The sequence below is a fragment of the Coregonus clupeaformis genome, chromosome 11 (assembly GCF_020615455.1).
Source record: "Coregonus clupeaformis isolate EN_2021a chromosome 11, ASM2061545v1, whole genome shotgun sequence".
Taxonomy (NCBI): domain Eukaryota; kingdom Metazoa; phylum Chordata; class Actinopteri; order Salmoniformes; family Salmonidae; genus Coregonus; species Coregonus clupeaformis.
This window is the reverse complement of record NC_059202.1, coordinates 1,492,806-1,512,812: the sequence shown is the minus strand read 5'-3', so window position 1 is coordinate 1,512,812 and position 20,007 is coordinate 1,492,806. Positions and strand designations below refer to the sequence as shown.

The 20,007-nt window shown below is 46.0% G+C and overlaps 1 protein-coding gene across 4 annotated transcripts in view; it reads right to left on the bottom strand.

Annotated features, from left to right (window-relative positions):
* The window catches only part of LOC121577010 (protein BANP), a 55,044-nt gene that overhangs the window by 16,881 nt on the left and 18,156 nt on the right, over positions 1 to 20,007 (bottom strand). For 2 of the 4 annotated variants that reach the window (XM_041890686.2, XM_041890689.2), the window contains 7 exons: positions 19,613 to 19,714; positions 19,185 to 19,357; positions 17,030 to 17,269; positions 14,602 to 14,763; positions 13,008 to 13,138; positions 9,440 to 9,511; positions 8,326 to 8,370 (listed from right to left, as the gene is read on the bottom strand). In XM_041890686.2, coding sequence (XP_041746620.1) covers positions 8,326 to 8,370; positions 9,440 to 9,511; positions 13,008 to 13,138; positions 14,602 to 14,763; positions 17,030 to 17,269; positions 19,185 to 19,357; positions 19,613 to 19,714 — 925 coding nt within the window. The remainder of the gene's footprint in view (positions 1 to 8,325; positions 8,371 to 9,439; positions 9,512 to 13,007; positions 13,139 to 14,601; positions 14,764 to 17,029; positions 17,270 to 19,184; positions 19,358 to 19,612; positions 19,715 to 20,007) is intronic. The other 2 variants (XM_041890687.2, XM_041890688.2) reach the window with 2 other exon arrangements.

The following is a 20,007-nucleotide window of genomic DNA, read 5'->3' as shown; positions in this document are numbered from 1 at the left end:
ACACAACGCCCACATGGCCCACGATACAACTGTCTTACATGAAAGAACATCTCTGGCTTATTTACAGACATAAATAAAAGCCTCTTTATCCTGATAAGAGGCATCATTCAGTGTTTTTACTGCCGTTTATACGAGCAGTCTTCATCAGAAAAAGAAAACAAAAGATGGACCCTTTTAAAGGGATCCTCTTCATCATCTTTGCTTGAGTCATCAAAGCGGGATGGGATGGAACGTGTGTTTATTGGCTGTGTATTCTTAAAGGGATAGTTCATCCCCCAGAATTTATTGGGGTCAAATTCCTCTTTGGCCTACAGATACAAACTTGAGTTGTGTCTGTAGGCCAGTAGTGACAGTATTCACAATAAACTGTTGTTAACTTTTGTCACAGCCAGGGGTTAGCATGATTAGCATCATCCCAAAAAATGCATGTAATTCATGGTAACGATGTTAGCAAAGCTGCATTGCAAGCCGAAACGTCCTCAAAAAAAACTTTAAACTAAGTTTGGTAGTTCGTTTTAATTTTTTTATTTGCATGCATACCTCTGAAATAGTCACAGGAATTTTGTTACGCAAAACTGGAGCTATTTCCTTATGTATTCTCACAGCCACATCGGTCTGTTTGCTGTAACATGGACAATAAAGTTGTATTGTATGCTTCCTTTTCTGTTGGGCACTCCGACGCAGATTGATTACCAGCTGCGAAACTCACCGGTGGCTTGATGGAACTATCAGAGCATTGGAATATTCAGATATTACTGCAACAAATAACATTCCTGCAGGAAAGAAAACATGGACAGGTTCTTCTCAAGTATCGACACGTAGTATTAAGTGTTTTTGAGGAAGTTACAGCTTGCAATGCAGCTTTGCTAACATGGATTACATAATTTTGGGGGGAAGATGCTAATGATGCTACCCCCTGGCTGTGGCAAAAGTAAACAACAGATTATTGTGGATGCCATCACTACTCGCCTACAGACAACTTCAAGGAAGAGGAATTTTACCAAAATGTGTCACATTTTCACTTCGTGTCTCATTGACATCAATGCATGACTAAGGAAAGATGTGACTAAGGGGGCTTTCACACCTACTTTTTCAGAACTTTGGTGCGTTTACCCCCTTAGTTCGGTTCGTTTGGACTGGTGTAAACACTATCCCAACTCGGGAGCACACTAAACAACGCACCGTGGTTTACTCAAAAAGGGTGATCTTGGTCCGATTCAATTCGCACCATGGTGTGGTTCGAGCCAGGTGAGAATGCAGTCCAGACCAAACACAGGAAAAGACTACGTGTTAAAGCTCAAAACTACGTGTTAAAACGCACTAGGTAGTAGTTACGATTAACCCCTAAATGGGGAATAACGTGTCATTTGAGACACTCTAAGCCCTGCTGTGGTGCATCTTCGTGGGGTGGCTGTGGGCTAGAACCCAGCAGGAGTCTAGAGATCGGGTGTGGTGGTGGTGCTCCAGGCACAGTAAAGTTTCTACCAGAGACATCTGGTTCTTGTTAACACACTACCAGGGACATCGAGTACCTCTCAGCTATGCCCAGTACAAAAACACACACACACGGATGACTCACCCCACAGACTCGCACTGAAAAACAGATACATAAACGTCACACAATGATATAGGCACTAACACTTACACAGCAAAGCAAACACCAACTAGACACACATTTTGGCATGCGATCTGTGATCTCCATCTGTGATCTTGGAGATCAAGAGAATGATCTGTGATCTGAGGGAAAGCCCCTTATCTTCCTCCCATAATGCCATAGGTCAATATGAGATAGTGCAGGCTCCCTAAAAACACAGCTCCTTTGAAATGGGATCCTCTGTAATAGCACCAGCTTTAAATCCTACACTGCTAACATGCATGTTCTATGTCCCATGTTTAATGTATTTCTGTATGTATATCACTCTGTTTCCAATTATCCAACTCCCTCTTCCCCCTCCCCTCCATGGACGCTGGCTCCCTCCTCCATTTACTCTATCTCCAACTGTCTCGCCACCCTCTCTGTCTCCCCCTCTCTTTCCCTCCTGCATTGTGGATCCCAAAATGCTCAACAAGCTCTCCCATGATATTATCAACAACATTCTTGGACAGGGAGAAATAGGATGATTAAATATCAGTATGGGCTGTGGTCTAGCGGTTCGATCCGGAGTGTCTTATGTTCTAAGTCTGTGTGCTTAACCGTGTGGACCTCCTCAGCATCTGCTCTGTGTCAAACATTAGTAACAGTAGAGAGATGGTGACTGAAGGTCCACACCTAGGCCTAATCTGTAGCAAACTCACTTCAGCCATCTGTGAGAGGAACTGATGTCAACCTGCTATTAAAAACACACACACACACACACACACACACCAACAAGCAAGCACAAACTCATACACGTGCTTGTGAACTCTAAAAGCGCACGCGCACACACAAACTGCCAAATGGCATTTACTAGTTTGAGTGCAGCCATCTCCTGGTGCTTTTCTTGTGTTCTCTGGGCCATGAGCTAAGTGCAGTCCAGCCAGAGTCCAGCCCAGAGCCCCAGAGGGAAGCAACAGATTAGAAGCAGAGGGAGCTGAGCTCCAAACAGCCATGCTACGATATGTTGCTGCTTCCCCCTAATCTCATCTCCCTCTACCTGTTCCATCCTCCCCCTCTTAATCTGTACCTCAATTTCTCCCTCTCTCCCCTGCCAGCTTCCCCTCCCTCCCTCCCTCCCTCCCTCCAATCCACTTATCCCTCCCATTTCCCCCCTCCCTACCTCTCTCTCCCTCTGGTGTATACAGGCCCTGACAGACAGATGGGCCTGGGGAAGTGAGAGGGGACTGGGGTTCTGGACAGACTCCAGGACACACTAAGCCGTCTGGCCAGGACCACTGATCCCTGACCCGGTTCCCACTGCTGATCCACAACAGCAGAACCTCAGGATGTTCCAGGTGTTACGCAACATCTGCCTGAGAGGAGGAGGCCTGGTCCGAGGCTCTACCGGAGGCTGCATGGGGGGAGCGAGAGCGAGAAAGACAGGGAGGGAGGGAGACCTCACTGACCCCTGTGGATTCTGAATGTTCTGGTAGAGCCTCAGTGAATGACACAGACTTGGAAGAACGAGCCAGTAAATTTAGAGGGTGAGGTCTATGGTGTTCTCCAGGAGTGAGATGTTGTTCAGCTCCCGGTGGTGTGGGGTAAGGATGTCTAGTGTGTGTGACAGAGCCCTCTCACTCTCACATTCAGTGTCCATCAGGGTATGGTTAGAGCAGAGCGGACAGCAGATAAGAGGTTCCAGGAGGGCTGAGGGGGGAGTGCTGTAAAAGTGTATTTCTTTATGGTTTCACAGGCCAGCCTGCTCTTCCAGCATCATGAATGAGTTTTTAAATCGTACCTGCTTGGATCCACCATCCAGCCCTGCCCAGACCTCAACAGCCATCGACTGGCGGTAAGCTGGCTATGAGGAATGGAAACACACACACACACACACGAGTGCACAGACCTACAGGCATGCACACACACACACGATAAGTGATATACTGTGCTGCTGTCTCTTAGCAGGCAGTAAATGTCCAGAAACTATGACAGTCACAGAAGGGTGGAGAGGGCAAGATTGGGGCAGTCTGCACCAGTCATAACTTTTTAACTGTCTCCGTCTGTCTCGGTTTGGCCAAAACCCTCTCAGTCTTCCCCGCTCTCTCTTCCCCTCTAACTCCAGAGCAGACTGTCAACCCTCACCCATTAACTAGCCTCCAGACCTGTGATAGGGAATCACAATCCCCAGTATGTTACACACCACTGCAATGACACAGGCCTATACTTCAACTGTTGTGTCTGGACCATGAATACACGCCCCTTACACAAGCCACAATCCCCCAAACGACCACTGTGGATCCCACCGCCACAGAAACATCCGTCACCACATGAAACATAGCATCCCCACTGCACCTCAGAGGGCAGCAGTCAGCAGCTGTGAGGAGAGGAAGTGAGAGGTGCAGAGGGAAGCGCCCAGCTTCTGCCTGACAGGGTCAGTCTATCTATAGCAGAAGGAGATGAAAAGAACAAGGGACGGAGAAAGGGAGGGAGTAGAGGCCCAGATAAGAGAGCAGAGGAGGGAGGGTGGAGATGTGGAAGTCTTCCAGCAGTGTGCTATAAGTTACACTAGCATAGTCTCTGTGTGATGTCATTGTTCCTCCAGTGCAGTGGGATACTGCTCACTCAGGCTAAGTGTAGCTGTAGCCTGCCTACTCAGAAACAGGCCTTGTAGATTGTAGCAGATTCATTCACAGGCCCAAATGGATATGCTGCAAATGGACACATTTCTCTATGGTCTTTTGACAATGTGTGCTGTGCTCTCACCATGTTCGAGCATTACCAACACCCAATGAACAGAACACAATCCGAAATGCAATCAAGTAGAGTTATTTGGATAAATCTGACTTCACTTATAAAAGTGTCTTCACTTAAACTGTCCATACACACCATTCACATATATGTGTGTATCAGTGGCGGTCAGTGCCATTTAAGATTAGGGAGGACAATTTTTTATTTATATACATGGCCTTATTTCTATTACAGCATATTCGATGACTGTCTTTCATATTCCATTTACCCAGCTCAATGTAACGTCTATAGGTTTAGGCTACTAGATGACACTAAAATTGTCCCTATACCCACCTAGCCTATGAATGAAAGTTTACAATGTAGGTGCACAGGTCAAGAGAAATTTGAGTAATCAAAGTGACAGACCGTGACATTCAATACCGCCTTGCACACTCTTGCCTGCATCTAGCTGATCTAGGGTGTAATCATCAGTCCAACAGTTGCAAACAAGAGTTTCTATTAGAGAAATTCAGGTATATTTATCCCCATTTCCTTCTGTCTGCTTCCGTTTAAGAAACGTTTGTCAACAGAATCGGCAGAAGGAAAACACCCCTGCTCACATGCAAACACACTTCACTTTCATAGAAGCCACATACAAACAGCATGATCTGCTCGTTGTATAATTCCTTCTCGCATCTGCCCGCTCGCTTCCTCTCACCTTTTCCCCTCCAACTGTGGACTTCAGTGCACAACACGTCAGCAGTCTGTGACCAGGTCGAAAAAAACTTTCCAAGCTAAACCTTCATATCATAACCTCGACACACAGCCTACATCATTGTCACCATATCAACTAACGTCATAGCTAGTCAACATAGATACTAAAACTAATGTGTTAGTAAACCTGCTACAATCATGCAGTACAGTGTACAGTCAGTAAGCAGTTCAGCAGTTACACCGGCAGGCCCTGGTTGCAATACATTTATAAAACCAAAAGCTTACCTTGACTTGGAAGAGCTCCAGTGTTGGCTAGCCATAGCCAGCTAGCTAACATAGCATCCCTCTCTGTTTGAGACTGATGTTTGAGTAGGCTAAACTAGCTAGCTGCATTCGCTAGCTAAGTAAGTGAAAGTGAAAAAAATACAATATAAAGTTAGCTCTCGCTCTCTTCTCCTTCATTTTTGAAGAAATTAATTTGTTCAAAAATGTTCAACTATTGTCTTTCTCTCTCGGAGTCAACTACTCACTACATTTTATGCACTGCAGTGCTAGCTCCCTGTAGCTTATGCTTTCAGTACTAGATTCATTCTCTGATCCTTTGATTGGATGGACATGCCAGTTCATGCTGCATGAGCTCTGATAGGTCGGTGGACGTCCTCCGGAAGTTGTTATAATTCTTGTGTAAGTCTATAGAAAGGGGTGAGAACCATGAGCCTCCTAGGTTTTGTATTGAAGTCAATGTATCCAGAGGAGGACAGAAACTAGCTGTCCTCTGGCTACACCATGGTGCTACCCCAAAGAGTGCTGTTGAGGCTACTGTAGACCTTCATTACAAAACAGTGTGTTTTTATCAATTATTTGGTGACATTAATATATTTAGTATAGTTTTATCTAAAAAGGGTAACTAATGTTTCACTATAAAAAAACAAAAATCTCAGAAATTCACTGAGGATGGTCCTCCCCTTCCTCCTCTGAGGAGCCTCCACTGGTGTGTATTGTTATTGGTAGATATTGCTGCACTGTTGGAGCTAGAAACATAAGATTTCGCTGCACCTGCGATAACGCCTGCAAAACTGTGACCAATAAACTTTGATTTGAAGTTACTCATGAGTCAGAAGTGACTCAAATGAAACAACTTCACGCGCCGTTCTTATGTGCCTTTTCCGTGTGTGTGTGTGTGTGTGTGTGTGTGAGAGAGTGTCCTTCCTTTCATTTGATCTGGGTTGCATCAACGTTCAGAGCAATTACACAAACACAAAAACACCACGCTCTCATTTGAACAAAACTGACAGAGTCAGCTAGTGCTATTCTTGTCTCACTCCCTGGGAAAACACACTAGCAAGGAGGGAAGATGCCATTGAGTCACTGTTTGTGCATGTGTGCCATGTCTCTGTGTGTGTGGGTGTGTGAAAAGCCAGACCCAGAACACAAGGTTAGAAGAATAATTCACTGTGTGTTTGTTTTGGCGCTGGCCTCATATAATTTTACAGACACAATAAAAATAAGAGCTATTCATGGTCTGCATGTTTCGTCACAATATCGTTTTGAATGTTCGTTTTGGACTGATGCCCGACTGACCATTCTACTCAATGCATCGTCAATGGGCGCTGATGAAGATTCCATCAAAAGTGCATTACAGTGGCTTGCAAATACAATGACATTCAAAATGAGGCAAATAATTAGTAGGAAAACCTTTTGACGTCACCAGATTGGCTTTAGATGCAGTATAACATTAGCTAGCTAGCTAAGATTGGGGGGAGGCCACCGGATTTTAGCTAGCTAACGTTAGCATTGCTAGCGATTTTTGACAAACGTTGCTAGTTAATGGCAATATTGCCATCTGTGAAAAATAAATCTGACAACGCTGGCAAAGTTGTTTCCTACTAAATATTTGACTACTTTAGCAATGTCATCGTATTTCCAGGCACTATAGTTTAATTTAGACTAAACAGTAGTTAGCATCCGTCCAGAATGACTGGGCTTAAGGCACCACTTTAAGGCACCACTATAGCGCCGCCAATAGAGTTCAGCTTGAGAAGGTTCATAACAATGGCGTGACAGAGGTGCAATCTATTAATAACGTTAAGAGGAAAAGAAAAGAGAGGGTCTTTATTGGACAAGGCTTCCATGCTCTGCCAGGGGGATAGGGCCCTGCCTTGTTAAGTCCCTATACACAGCTAGGGTGCGTCCCAAATGGCACCCTATTCCCTATGTAGTCAAAAGTAGTGCACTATATTATAGGGGATAGGGTGCCATTTGAGACGCAGCCCTAGTCAAGCTACACTCTGGCACTGTGAGGGACACAGATCTAAGACACACTCTGCTCTTCAGTGCACTACATAGTTTGTTTACACAGTGTGGCAGGATCTAGTGTTAATGACAGAAGTTGGTGTTTGGAGTTACCAGGACTGTTGGAGTTCCTTACCTAACTTTAGCTGCTCTCCAAATAATGACAGCACCTTGGAATAAGGGATGAGCTAATTGGCTGAACAATTGCTTGGGTTTAGGAAGAGCAGATCTCATAAGCTGAGAAAGAGTTAACGTCACAAAGACGGTGCTGTGCACACACGCACCTGTCCTCAGAAAGAAAAACGCTCTAGGGAGCGTGAGAAAGATAGCGAGCCACTTCCTCTACGACCAGGCTTCTAGACGATCGAGATCATGAATATGAAATAATGCCCTGGTCTGCACAGCGCCCATCTGTGATGTATGATCTGCGATCGTCACACAGCCCTGGTGCTTTGATCAGGAGGTTCCCTTTGATCCCAGAGGAAAGAACAGAGAAACAGGAAGAACAGAGCCTTCTGTACTAAACACACCATCCTCTCCTCTACCCACAAAGAGAGGAGAGAAGGGAAGGTTGGATAGATGGAGGTGGGGGGAAAGACTGACAGGAAGTTGAGAAAGCATGCGAGACACAGACAGTGAGAAAGGCACATAAGACAGAGAAAGAGCAATGGAACGAAAGATTAGAAGCCAGAGAGGAAGAGCCAGAGAGAGAGAGAGCCAGAGTGAGAGGCAGACCAGACAGGGATGGAGAGCTAGCTCCTCTCGGTGTGTGTTTGTGGGGTCTGCAGGAAAGAGGGGGTACAGCACACTGAGGTAACCCAGAATTAATGAAGAATCTGTGGGAACTTTAAACCTTAAACCTCCATGGGTCGTGTTCATTAGGCACCAAATTGAAGAAAACGGCCTAAAACGGAGGAGGTACCTGGACTTCACGTGTTCTGTTGCAAAAACGTTTTAAAGTGTTTTCCGTGATGAAACTTAAGGATAAAGTTACTGCAGGGGGTGAAGGGACTTACCTGTCCATCCTGCCCAACATGCACCTGGTGGATCTGAAGGTTCCCCTGAAAGAGAGAAGAGAGGGATCATTCAGACAGCCTGAGTGCATCACAGTCTCACACACATTTTGTAAACACACACTAATCATGCTGTATAATAAGCATACCGATCACAGCATCATTCACTCACACAGCATAAACAAATCACACAGAGACCATGACATTAACAAGACCACATGAAAAACAAGCCCAATTTAGCTATATTCCCTCTGTGCTGTTTTCACTCCTAATTGTATTTCATATTTAACGCTGTCGGAGCTGCCATATGGACAGGCAGCATGGTAATCCGTCCCAAATAGCTTTATTTCCTTTTCCAACATGCTGAAACCAATGGCTTTGATGAGGAGGGCCCTGTTCCTAATGAAAACACACTGAGTGACAGTTGGGAGAAGTGGGATTTTGTTGCTATGCTTTGAACTCCCAAAACAAACAAAATCATTGAGTGAAAAAAATAAAATTCTGGCGTCCGATCACAAAGAGCAGGAAAGGCTTTTAGAGCTTTTCTTCCTCAGTCTCTCTCAAACTTTCTTTCTCCCTGTGTCTTGGTTGTATATGTTAGGAACCTCCGTAGAATACCTGGTCGGTGTGTCAGCCCTATTTGCATGAGTGCAGGTGTTTGTTTGTGTACACACGATGGTTGCAAGTATGTGTGCATGTGTATATTTTCAAGTATGTGTATGTATACATCTACTCAAGTGTGTGTGTGTGCGCGTAGAATGTCGCCTCAAAATAAATATCTACCCCACATATTATTAAAAATGTTTAACTATAATGCTGATGCAGATAACTATTCCTCAGACACTGTGGTTTTGGGTCAGATTCTCAAAGAGCCAAGCCATTGTGTGCATGTGAGGCTGTCTGGTGAGAGACATGGGCAATCTGGGTATTATTTGGAAACAAATAGTATAATAACCCATGCATAGGCAGGCGGTAGATTTAAACAAGCACTGTTAACATTTAACATCTGTTGACGGTGAACTCTGCCTAATGACTTTAATACTGGCTATTAAAGTGCCCTCAGTCACTCACTGGGATACCCGGATAGACAGACAGGCTGACAGAAATAAACACTTACCTCACTGTCCTGTGTGATCTGCACCTCTTCCCCCTGTGGCACCTGGGCAATATGGAGATGTCCCTGAGGGATCTGATAATGGAGAGAGCGAAGAGAGAAAGTGAGAGAGAACAAGAACTCACAATGTGTGTGTGGCACCGTTAACACATACGGGTTTCAGGAATACTACATTGGTCCATTAAGCCAGGCAAGCTCAATCAATTATTTCAAATAGTTTAACCCAGGTCTACTCACTAATACCTTTTCCTTCTCATCCCTCCTTCTCCACCCAGTTCCTTCCTTCTCCCTCCCACTCTCTTTCCGGGATAATGTCAGACTTTAATAACCCTGCACTATCGATAACAGATTATTCTTTTTTTAAATAGGAGTTAACCAGGAAGATCACTTGAAAATGTCATTTTTCTACATGATAATATTGCATTTTCATTGGATATTAACCCAAAACAAATCTCTCATGGACAGACTAGCATCTGACCAAATTACGCAAGATTTTAGTTCTGGGTCAACAGAGATGAACACAAAACTAAACATTTCAATTTTATCACAAATAATGATTGTTTACTTTTTAATAGTCCGCAAGGGTGGAATTCTGGCCTTAGCCTGCGCTTAGCCTGTCGTTGTATGCACAACTATACTTCTCCCAAATAAATAGTAACTTTTTTTGAAACCGGTTCCGGACTTTTGAGAAAGCGTTTTAGTCTGCGTGGGGCACGGCCAGCATCAGCACACTCTGACCTAACATAGATTATAATATTAGCAGCATTTCCCATAACGCTCTCTGCCTCTTCACCACGTCTAAGCATTTACAACAGAGTCAAGCTGCTAGCCTGATCCCAGATTGGTTTGTGCTCTTGCCAATTCTTTTGCTGTCATTGTCAAGCCAAAACAGTCTTACTGGCGTCACAGCAATCTTCAAATAATGTTTATAAACATTATTTTCCCCCTCAATTTGGCATGGCAATAACTGACACAGAGTTGCCATGAAAGCACAGACAGACTGGCACTCAGGCTATCAAGCTAATTTCTACCACCATGTTAAATGTGCAACCAGAGGAAAAAAAACTCTAGAACACCTTTACTCCACACACAGAGACGCATACAAAGCTCTCCCTCGCCCTCCATTTGGCAAATCTGACCATAATTCTACCCTCCTGATTCCTGCTTACAAGCAAAAACTAAAGCAGGAAGCACCAGTGACTCGGTCAATAAAGAAGTGGTCAGATGACGCAGATGCTAAGTTACAGGACTGTTTTGCTAGCACAGACTGGAATATGTTCCGGGATTCTTCCGATGGCATTGAGGAGTACACCACATCAATCACTGGCTTCATCAATAAGTGCATCGATGACGTTGTCCCCAGAGTGACCGTATATACATACCCCAACCAGAAGCCATGGATTACAGGCAACATCCGCCCTGAGCTAAAGGGTACAGCTGCCGCTTTCAAGGAGCAGGACTCCAACCCGGACACTTATATGAAATCCCACTATGCCCTCCGACGAACCATCAAACAGGCAAAGCGTCAATACAGGACTAAGATTGAATCGTACTACATCGGCTCCGACGCTCGTCGGATGTGGCAAACTATTAAAGACTACAAAGGGAAGCACAGCTGCGAGTTGCCCAGTGACACAAGCCTACCAGATGAGTTAAATTACTTCTATGCTCGCTTCGAGGCAAGCAACACTGAAGCATGCATGAGAGCGTCAGCTGTTCCGGACAACTGTGTGATCACGCTGTCTGTAGCCGATGTGAGTAAGACCTTTAAACAGGTCAACATTCACAAGGCCGCAGGGCCAGACGGATTACCATGACGTGTACTCCGAGCTTGCGCTGACCAACTGGCAAGTGTCTTCACTGACATTTTCAACCTGTCCCTAACTGAGTCTGTAATACCAACATGTTTCAAGCAGACCACCATAGTCCCTGTGCCCAAGAACACCAAGGTAACCTGCCTAAATGACTACAGACCCGTAGCACTCACGTCTGTAGCCATGAAGTGCTTTGAAAGGCTGGTCATGGCTCACAACACCATTATCCCAAAAACCCTAGACCCACTACAATTTGCATACCGCCCCAAAAGATCCACAGATGATGCACTCTCTATTGCACTCCACACTGCCCTTTCCCATCTGGACAAAAGGAACACCTACGTGAGAATGCTATTCATTTACTACAGCTCAGCATTCAACACCATAGTGCCAGGATAACAACCTCTCCATCAACATGATCAAGACAAAGGAGATGATTGTGGACTACAGGAAAAGGAGGACCGAGCACACCCCCATTCTCATCGACGGGGCTGTAGCGGAGCAGGTTGAGAGCTTCAAGTTCCTTGGTGTCCACATCACCAACAAACTATCATGGTCCAAACACACCAAGACAGTCGTGAAGAGGGCACGACAAAGTCTATTCCCACTCAAGAGACTGAAAAGATTTGGTATGGATCCTCAAAAAGTTCTACAGCTGCACCATCGAGAGCATCCTGACTGGTTGCATCACCACCTGGAATGGCAACTGCTCCGCCTCCGACCGCAAGGCACTACAGAGGGTAGTGCAAACGGCCCAGTACATCACTGGGGCCAAGCTTCCTGCCATACAGGACCTCTATACCAGGCGGTGTCAGAGGAAGGCCCTAAAAATGGTCAAAGACTCCAGCCACCCTAGTCATAGACTGTTCTCTCCGCATGGCAAGCGGTACCAGAGCGCCAAGTCTTGGTCTAAAAGGCTTCTTCACAGCTTCTACCCCCAAACCATATGACTCCTGAACAGCTAATCAAATGGCTACCCGGACTATTTGCATTGTCGTCGTCACCCCCATCCACCCCCTCTTTTATGGTGCAGTACTCTCTGTTTATTATCTATGCATAGTAACTTTAACTGTACCTACATGTACATATTACCTCGACTAACCTGTACCGGCACCCCCTGTGTATAGCCTCGCTACTGTTATTTTACTGCTGCTCTTTAAAAAAATATATTATATTTTTTACTTCCTGTTGGCCCACACACCCATAGTGATGCAGTGGACCTGAGTGTGACCTCTGTATAAGGTCATCCAATCTCTATGCATGATGGAACTCTGCTATACTGACACACCGTCTTCCTGTGGAGCATTGTACACAGTCTTGGTGTAGAAGGGTGAGATGATCTAACCCCCATACAACATAGATAAGAGACTCAATCTGGGACCTTTGGATGACTAAGGAACTGGAGGAAAGGTGTGTGTTTGTGTGTGTGTGTGTGTGTGTGTGTGTGTGTGCGCGCACAGGGGTTTGTGGAGAGAAGAACCGAGACCGAAGGCAGAGAGATGGGGAGTGCAAAAGAAAAGAGGGGAAAAAGAGAAGAGAAAAGAGCGACAGAGAGAAATAGAAGAGAGATCACAAGAGGAGAAACAAAAATGATAGAAAGGGGGGGGGGAGTAAGCCAGAGAGAGAAACAGGGCAGGTAAGAGAATGAGAGGGAAGCAAAAGAGGATGAGATAGAGAGATGAACAGAGAGAAATCAGGGCAGTGGGGCAGGAAGGAGAGAGGAGACGCAGACAGTGGGGGGAGACGGTGACATTCACCACTTGGACCTGTCCGTCCTCTCCTATGCGGTGGATCTGGACCTGTTGGACAGCCTGGTTGGCCAGGGTGTAGTGTAGAGTCTGCTGGGCCACTCCCTCCATGTGAGCCGCCTCCGCCACAGCGCCACCCTCTGGGGAGGAGGAGCATGAGCACAGGGCAGGATGAGGCACTAGTGTAACGCAATAGAGTTAACAGTAGGATGCAGTAAGATGTGGTAGAAAATATACTCTGGATAGAAGTTACCCAGCTTAGACACAGATCTAATAATAATAATAATAATAATAAGCCATTTAGCAGACGCTTTTATCCAAAGCGACTTACAGTCGTGCGTGCATACATTTTTATGTATGGGTGGTCCCGGGGATCGAACCCACTACCTTGACGTTACAAGCGCCGTGCTCTACCAGCTGAGCTACAGATCTAGGAACAGATTATTGACCGACTCCCCCAGATCCATTAGGTGGAAGGGGGGAGGCTGAAATAAAAGCCCATTCACCTCTAGAGGAATACTTGGCAACAGCTCAGGCCATCTGCTGGATGATGGTGTGTGTTTATACTGTATCAATCATGTCTAAATACACAACAAGGACTCTCAAGCTAGCAGTCCAAACACACTCATGACCCAGCAGCCAAACACCCACCACTAGCACATCCACAGCCCACGTCCCCCATCAGCCCACCATAGCTCCATCTACTATCTCATTGGGGGTGTGTGTGCGTGGTGTGTGTGATTATTTTACACTGGTGTGTGCGTGCTCACTATGAGAATATGGGTTTTTGTTGCTAGATTGATGTAGGCCTACATTGAGGAATTCCCACCACACGGATGTGACAAAGCAGGCCTAAAGGACTCGTACTCAAAATAATAATATCATGGTATAAAAAACACGGGGCACAGATATCTGATTGGTACAGCTCATATCATAGCTATGTGTTGTATATACTGCCAGTAAGAGGTCCATCTTCCAACCTTCAGCATGACCACGGGTGTCTTCCAAATGGCACCCTTAACCCTATATAGTGCACTACATTTGACCAGAGACTTGTGGGCCTTGGTCAAAAGTAGTGCACTATATAGGGAATAGGGTGCCATCTGGGACACAACCCATGTACTGTAGTGTGTAAATAATCCCCAGCCCAGCCATTGGCAGTGAGGCGAGAGCCAGGTGGCTCGAGGAGACTGTACTTTTGGTGTTAGCTCACTCTCCACATTCATTAACAAATAACTGTTTAAAGTTAGTTTAATGTTGAAGCAGTTTTATTAAGCGGAGTGTAAGAGAACTTGCTCTGTGTGTGTGTGTGGCCTGGGAGGAGAGCGGGCTGTGACTGTACAGCGGACACCCCTGGTGTGGGCTCACAGGATATTTGGGTTTCCCCTGCTGTCCCACTCTCGCTGGTCAGGGGTGAGAGGTGATGGATCATAGGGAGGGGAGGACAGGAGGCGTTGTTGTGTTGTGAAGATTAGAACCATCTGCTACACTCTGCATCTGCACTACTCACTGGGTTCCTTATATACACTTACATAAGTGAGAGGAAATACTATTTTTACTATAAAGTGTGTGTGCGTGCGATGACCCCAAGTATCCTGCCTACCTGAGCTGCCCGGTGTGTTGGTGCTACGTCTGGAGAAGCTCTTGACCGCCAGACTCTGGCCGCGCTGCTTGCGTCTCCATGCCGTGCGACATTTGGAGTCGATGCTCTGCTTGATCCGGTACCAGTCTGACTCAGTGATGCCAAACTTATAAAACAAGTGACCTGAGGGGAACAATGACCGAGGGCACAGGAGTTCAGGGTCATTTCATTTAACCATGTTAGGATGACTTCAGTTTAAGATGGTTAACTCACCATGACAAGGTAGAAATAGTCATATGAATTGCTTAATATGGACAGCAGTTCATGCCAAGTCTCTGTGTGTAGTTTGTACAGTGCAACCTTGTCCCACTATCAATGCAACTCTGCCTGAGCTGTCAAAATGTCAGAAGCACTGAAAACTCTAGCTAGATTCTAAATCTGGTGGTCAAGGTACAGGTGGTCAGGTACACTGATAGCACCTCATATCATCCCAATCTCCGACACTGGGGACTATACCATGTAGGTGGATATATAACATGTGAGAGGGTGCGGTTATGTTAGCAGCTGGTTTGAGGGTGAGACGGAGGAGTTGACAGCTTCTTTCTAACCCGATTAATGAGGCTGCTGTCGCCCGAGGGGAGGAGTTGAGACACGGGGAGGGGGAAGGGGGACGTAGAGGGAGTTGGCCTCTAGCACACACACCAACACCTGACGGTCGTGTACAGGCAGGCAAGGCAGGTGCTCTCTCACCAGTCCCAGTTGGACAGGCAGGCAGAGTCAGTAGCTATGTTCCCATGAACTTGTCCAGTGATTTTTGGTCGACATTTAGAAAGTTTGCATAGAAAATAGATGTGACAATTGCCTGCTAGAGTGCGTTTCCATTTAACTATCGTGCGATAAAAATAGCTGAACGTAATGACAAATAAAAAATATCGTAAAAACCTAGTGTCTAATAAAAATGTAGTGGTTGAAGTGTTACCCATTTAGGCAAATTGCGCATTAATAAATTGGCGACAGCCTGTATGCCCTCCCACCTATCTGTTTCATGTCTCAGGTAGCCGGCGAAAGCCAGCATGGATAGAACGCAATAATTAAAATTTGCCATATTCTAACAATTCTCATGTGCCAAAGTATCATCACGGTCTGTGCCATAGTGAAACTTGCACTCCTGTAGATCTGAAATAATTGGATGGTTAAACTTGCCAGCCAACCAGAAAAGCAAGGTGAAGCAATTCAGGCATTCTTGAAAGTCAGGACAATCTTCGTCCTGCAAAGAAACATTTTTATAGTAAAAAAAAAATTGATTTTGCATGTAGTAGGCATTTAGAATTAAATGTTGAGTGGAGCTTTATAGTTACGCGGTGACATCACGTGCCCTGCGTACCTTCAAAATGATTTGGCAATCATTTAAATCGAAAAACACAGTTTCCATCATAATTTATCGCAATAGAGAAAGTTTGTCGACAGAAATATCCACTCCTGTCGAACGGATACAAAATGTTGTCGATTTTCAGAACATTTCTCCTTTATCTGCCGTTTCCATTACACATGCAAAGATTTTGTCGAATAAACCTGGGTCAATGGAAACCTGCCTACTGTGAGCGAGTCACCTGGTCCTGCTCCAGCCCCCACATACCTGTGTCAGCCCAAATCTGTCTCCACACACACACACACACACACACACCATACCTGAATTGCATAAACACACACACCTGAATTACACAAAGACACACAAAACACCTGCATCACACAAGCCAAGTGCACACACACTCTGCCACTCCTGCACGGCACCTGCGATCAACAGAGAGTAATAGATGTGGGGTGACAGAGCCCACTCCCTGTGCAACTCCCTCACCACACAACACATGAGACTACTCCCAATAAATACTCCTCTACCACAGCCACCCTCCCCTGGCTCCCCTCCTCTCCCCTGGCTCCCCTCCTCTCCCCTGGCTCCCCTCCTCTCCCCTGGCTCCCCTCACCAGACATTTAAGCTTAATTAGGAATCAAAGGGGTCAGCGCATTAGCTACGGCCCCATCATGAACACTCAGACTTACATGTGCTTGTCATTTGGAGTTTGGTATGTTGTAAAATGTGTTACGCATGAATGCATGTGTTCCATGATGAATGTGTGTTGTTCTAACCTGCCTGGGGAATGCAGAGAGATTCAGGTCTGTGCTCACTGGATGGAACTGGAGCTACACTACAACGGGAGCATTTGGAGTTGAGGGTGTGGCCGTTGTGACAGGGTCAAAGGGTAACCTAAGTGCTAAAGGGTGAAGTGATTGAACCCTGCCTATGATACATCTATGGGGAAAGATTGGTCAGTTGGTCAATGGCAGGGGATGAGATGGTCAGTTTGTCAATGGCAGTTGGTCAAATAGTAAATGGCATGTCAAGTGTGTGTGAGTGAGTGAGTGAGTGAGTGAGTTGGTGTGCGTGACTCACAGCGTATGCCGTAGATCATGAGTGGGTCCAGCTGCTTCTTGCCGTGCTTGCCCTGGCCTGACAGGTTGGACATGGCCTGCACCTCGCGGTGGAAAAGGTAGTCCAGCAGCGTCAGCGCCATCTTCTCCGCCGTGCGGCAGTTGGTGCTAATGTGGAGCATGTCGCCCGGCAACACAGGGCAGCGCACGCGCATCTCTGCATTATTCTCGTCACCAAGCCACGTACCTGCTGGGTAGTCGTCTATAAAGAGCGGTGAAAGGGGGAGTTAAGTGGGTGGGTGAGTGAGTACAGTGGTAAAGGTATAACCCCCAAAACTGCTCTGCAGGTGACCCTGTGCTGCTCCCTGTCTGTCATACACTATATATACACAAAAGTATGTGGACACCCATTCAAATTAGTGGATTTTTTGTGGCAGCCTACAGATACATGAGGTATAAAGTGTGTAAATTGACAATAATGTACCTGTAACCCCGCTAACAAAAATATGACAGAGCACGGCGCTTGTAACGCCAAGGTAGTGGGTTCGATCCCCGGGACCACCCATACACAAAAATGTATGCACGCATGACTGTAAGTCGCTTTGGATAAAAGCGTCTGCTAAATGGCATATTATTAAAAAGATAGGCTTACACCTTCCCAATCTCTGCTAGTGCTGATACCACAGCACAGCCTTGTGGCGACCATCAGGAGTACACCAACACAGTCCTAGAGGTTATTATGAGTGTTGTGACATTCTCTAACAATAGGATGACATCTCCCTGGGGCATTACAGAGTTCAACAAGGAACAACACACTTCGTATAGGATAGCTATATCTATCTACACAGAGAGTAAAAAACATTATGCTCTATCCATGACAGACTGACCAGGTGAAAGCTATGATCCCTTATTGATGTCACTTGTTAAATCCACTTCAAAATCAGTGTAGATGAAGGGGAGGAGACAGGTTAAAGAATGATTTTGCGACAATTGAGACATGGATTGTGTAGATGTGCCATTCAGAGGGTGAATGGGCAAGACAAGATTTAAGTGCCTTTGAACGAGGTATGGTAGTAGGTGCCAGGCGCACGGGTTTGTGTCAAGAACTGCAACGCTGCTGGGTTTTTTACGCTCAATAGTTTCCCGTGTGTTTCAAGAATGGTCCACCACCCAAAGGACATCCAGCCAACTTGACACAACTGTGGAATGCTTTCAACACCTTGTAGAGTCCATGCCCCAACGAATTGAGGCTGTTCTGAGGGCAAAGGGGGGGTGCAATATTAGGAAGGTGTTCTTAATGTTTTGTACACTCACTGTATATCTATCTATCAAGAGTAGTAACCAGAGACCTCTCTATGAAGAGGTGTGGAGAGACAGACAGCTGACAGTGAAATTGATAAAGAGAGTAAGATGCAGGGAAGTGGAAGGATATCGCACGCACACACCCAGGCAGGCACACACTATTCCTTTTTGAAAACCACATGGTGCCCTCCGGCTAACACTGACAAAGACACGTCGCCATGGAAACTTGCAGCTGCAAATAAATGAATATGTGTCCGTGGAACGTCTTTGAAGCTAACCAAGGAACTCCAGAAACCACGAAAAACTGCACAAACAAAAACAACAGCATGAGCTGCAGAGTGAGACTTTGCTCAATCAGAAAAACATGTCCTCTCCTCAGGCTTGTAAGTGACCACTGGGAAAGCCGTTGAGTCTCGACAGAGTGAGACCATCCTAGAAGACTTCAAAACAGTCAGAGTGAGACACTAGCTACCACAGATGTCTAAGCTGGTAATGATACAGACTGAAACTTCAACACAGCACCATTATACACCAACACAGGTGGTAGTATTTGGGCGTTAAGGAAGAAGTGCCAGGCAACATACGTCACATCCACAAATCAAATTCCAGCTGCATTTGAATTCAAATCTGTTGATCCATCTGTCTCACTGAGAAGACTCCAGCCCAATTCACAAAATGGTGACAGGGCTAAATAGTTCAAGTTGCTTTTTCTTTACAATTCACACTTCAAACCATGTTTGGGACACGTTTGTGTTTCTGGGTTTCTCTGTGTGTGTGTATTTATGGGTTTCTGTGTAGGTGTGTTCGTGAGTGTGTGTGTGTGTGTGTGTGTGTGTCTGTGCATGAGTGTGTTGTGTGTTCCGACAGGGCCGTACCCTCGGAGTTGAGGGTGATGAGGGTGACGTTCTGGGTGCTCTGGGCGTTGTTGGCCTGGCCACTGTTGGACACCGAGTCGCTAGCCTCCGAGCCGCTCTCCTGTTCCTCTTGGCTGTCCTCCGGCGCCGGCACCTTCACCAGGAACGTGTTCTGCCTCCGCCCACCCACCGTGCTGATGGAACACACACAGAGGCTTAGTTAGAGCGAGGTATCAACACAGGGACCCATGGGCCGAGCCAAACTGTGTTCCATTGTGTTCTGTTTGAGCCACTAAACTCTGCAGGGTTCTGAGTACCATTGTGTTATGACGGTTCTGTGTAGATCAAACTTTAGTGGGGATCACAGTTTCATGCACAACATTGTTTGTTCTTTATGCGATTCTACATTCTGCATGATGGCAGAAAAAAAACAGGTGTCAGTCACTCACTTGCTAAGGAGGTTCTCCAGTGAATCTGCCCCTCGAGTTACTGACTCCTCCTGACCCTTCAGTCGGTCTTGGCTCACTATCACATTGGTCTGTGGAACAACACTGCAGGGGCAGACGGGGAATTCTTCTGTGTCAAATACCTCAACAGGCTCCAGTGTCAAATTGTGTTCATGGGAATAGGCGCATTCTACTTGAGCACTCACTTGTAAGAGAATGAGTACTCCCTCATAAAGTACAAGTCAACCAGTGTCATTGTCCCCCAGTGTACCACCCTTTGTCTCCAAGTCCTCATCTCACCCTGACCAGTCCCAGTCCAAGCATTTTATCCCACCATGATCCCCAGTCCTAACCAGGTTGTATTCATTAGGCACCGGACAAAAACAGACTGAGACAGG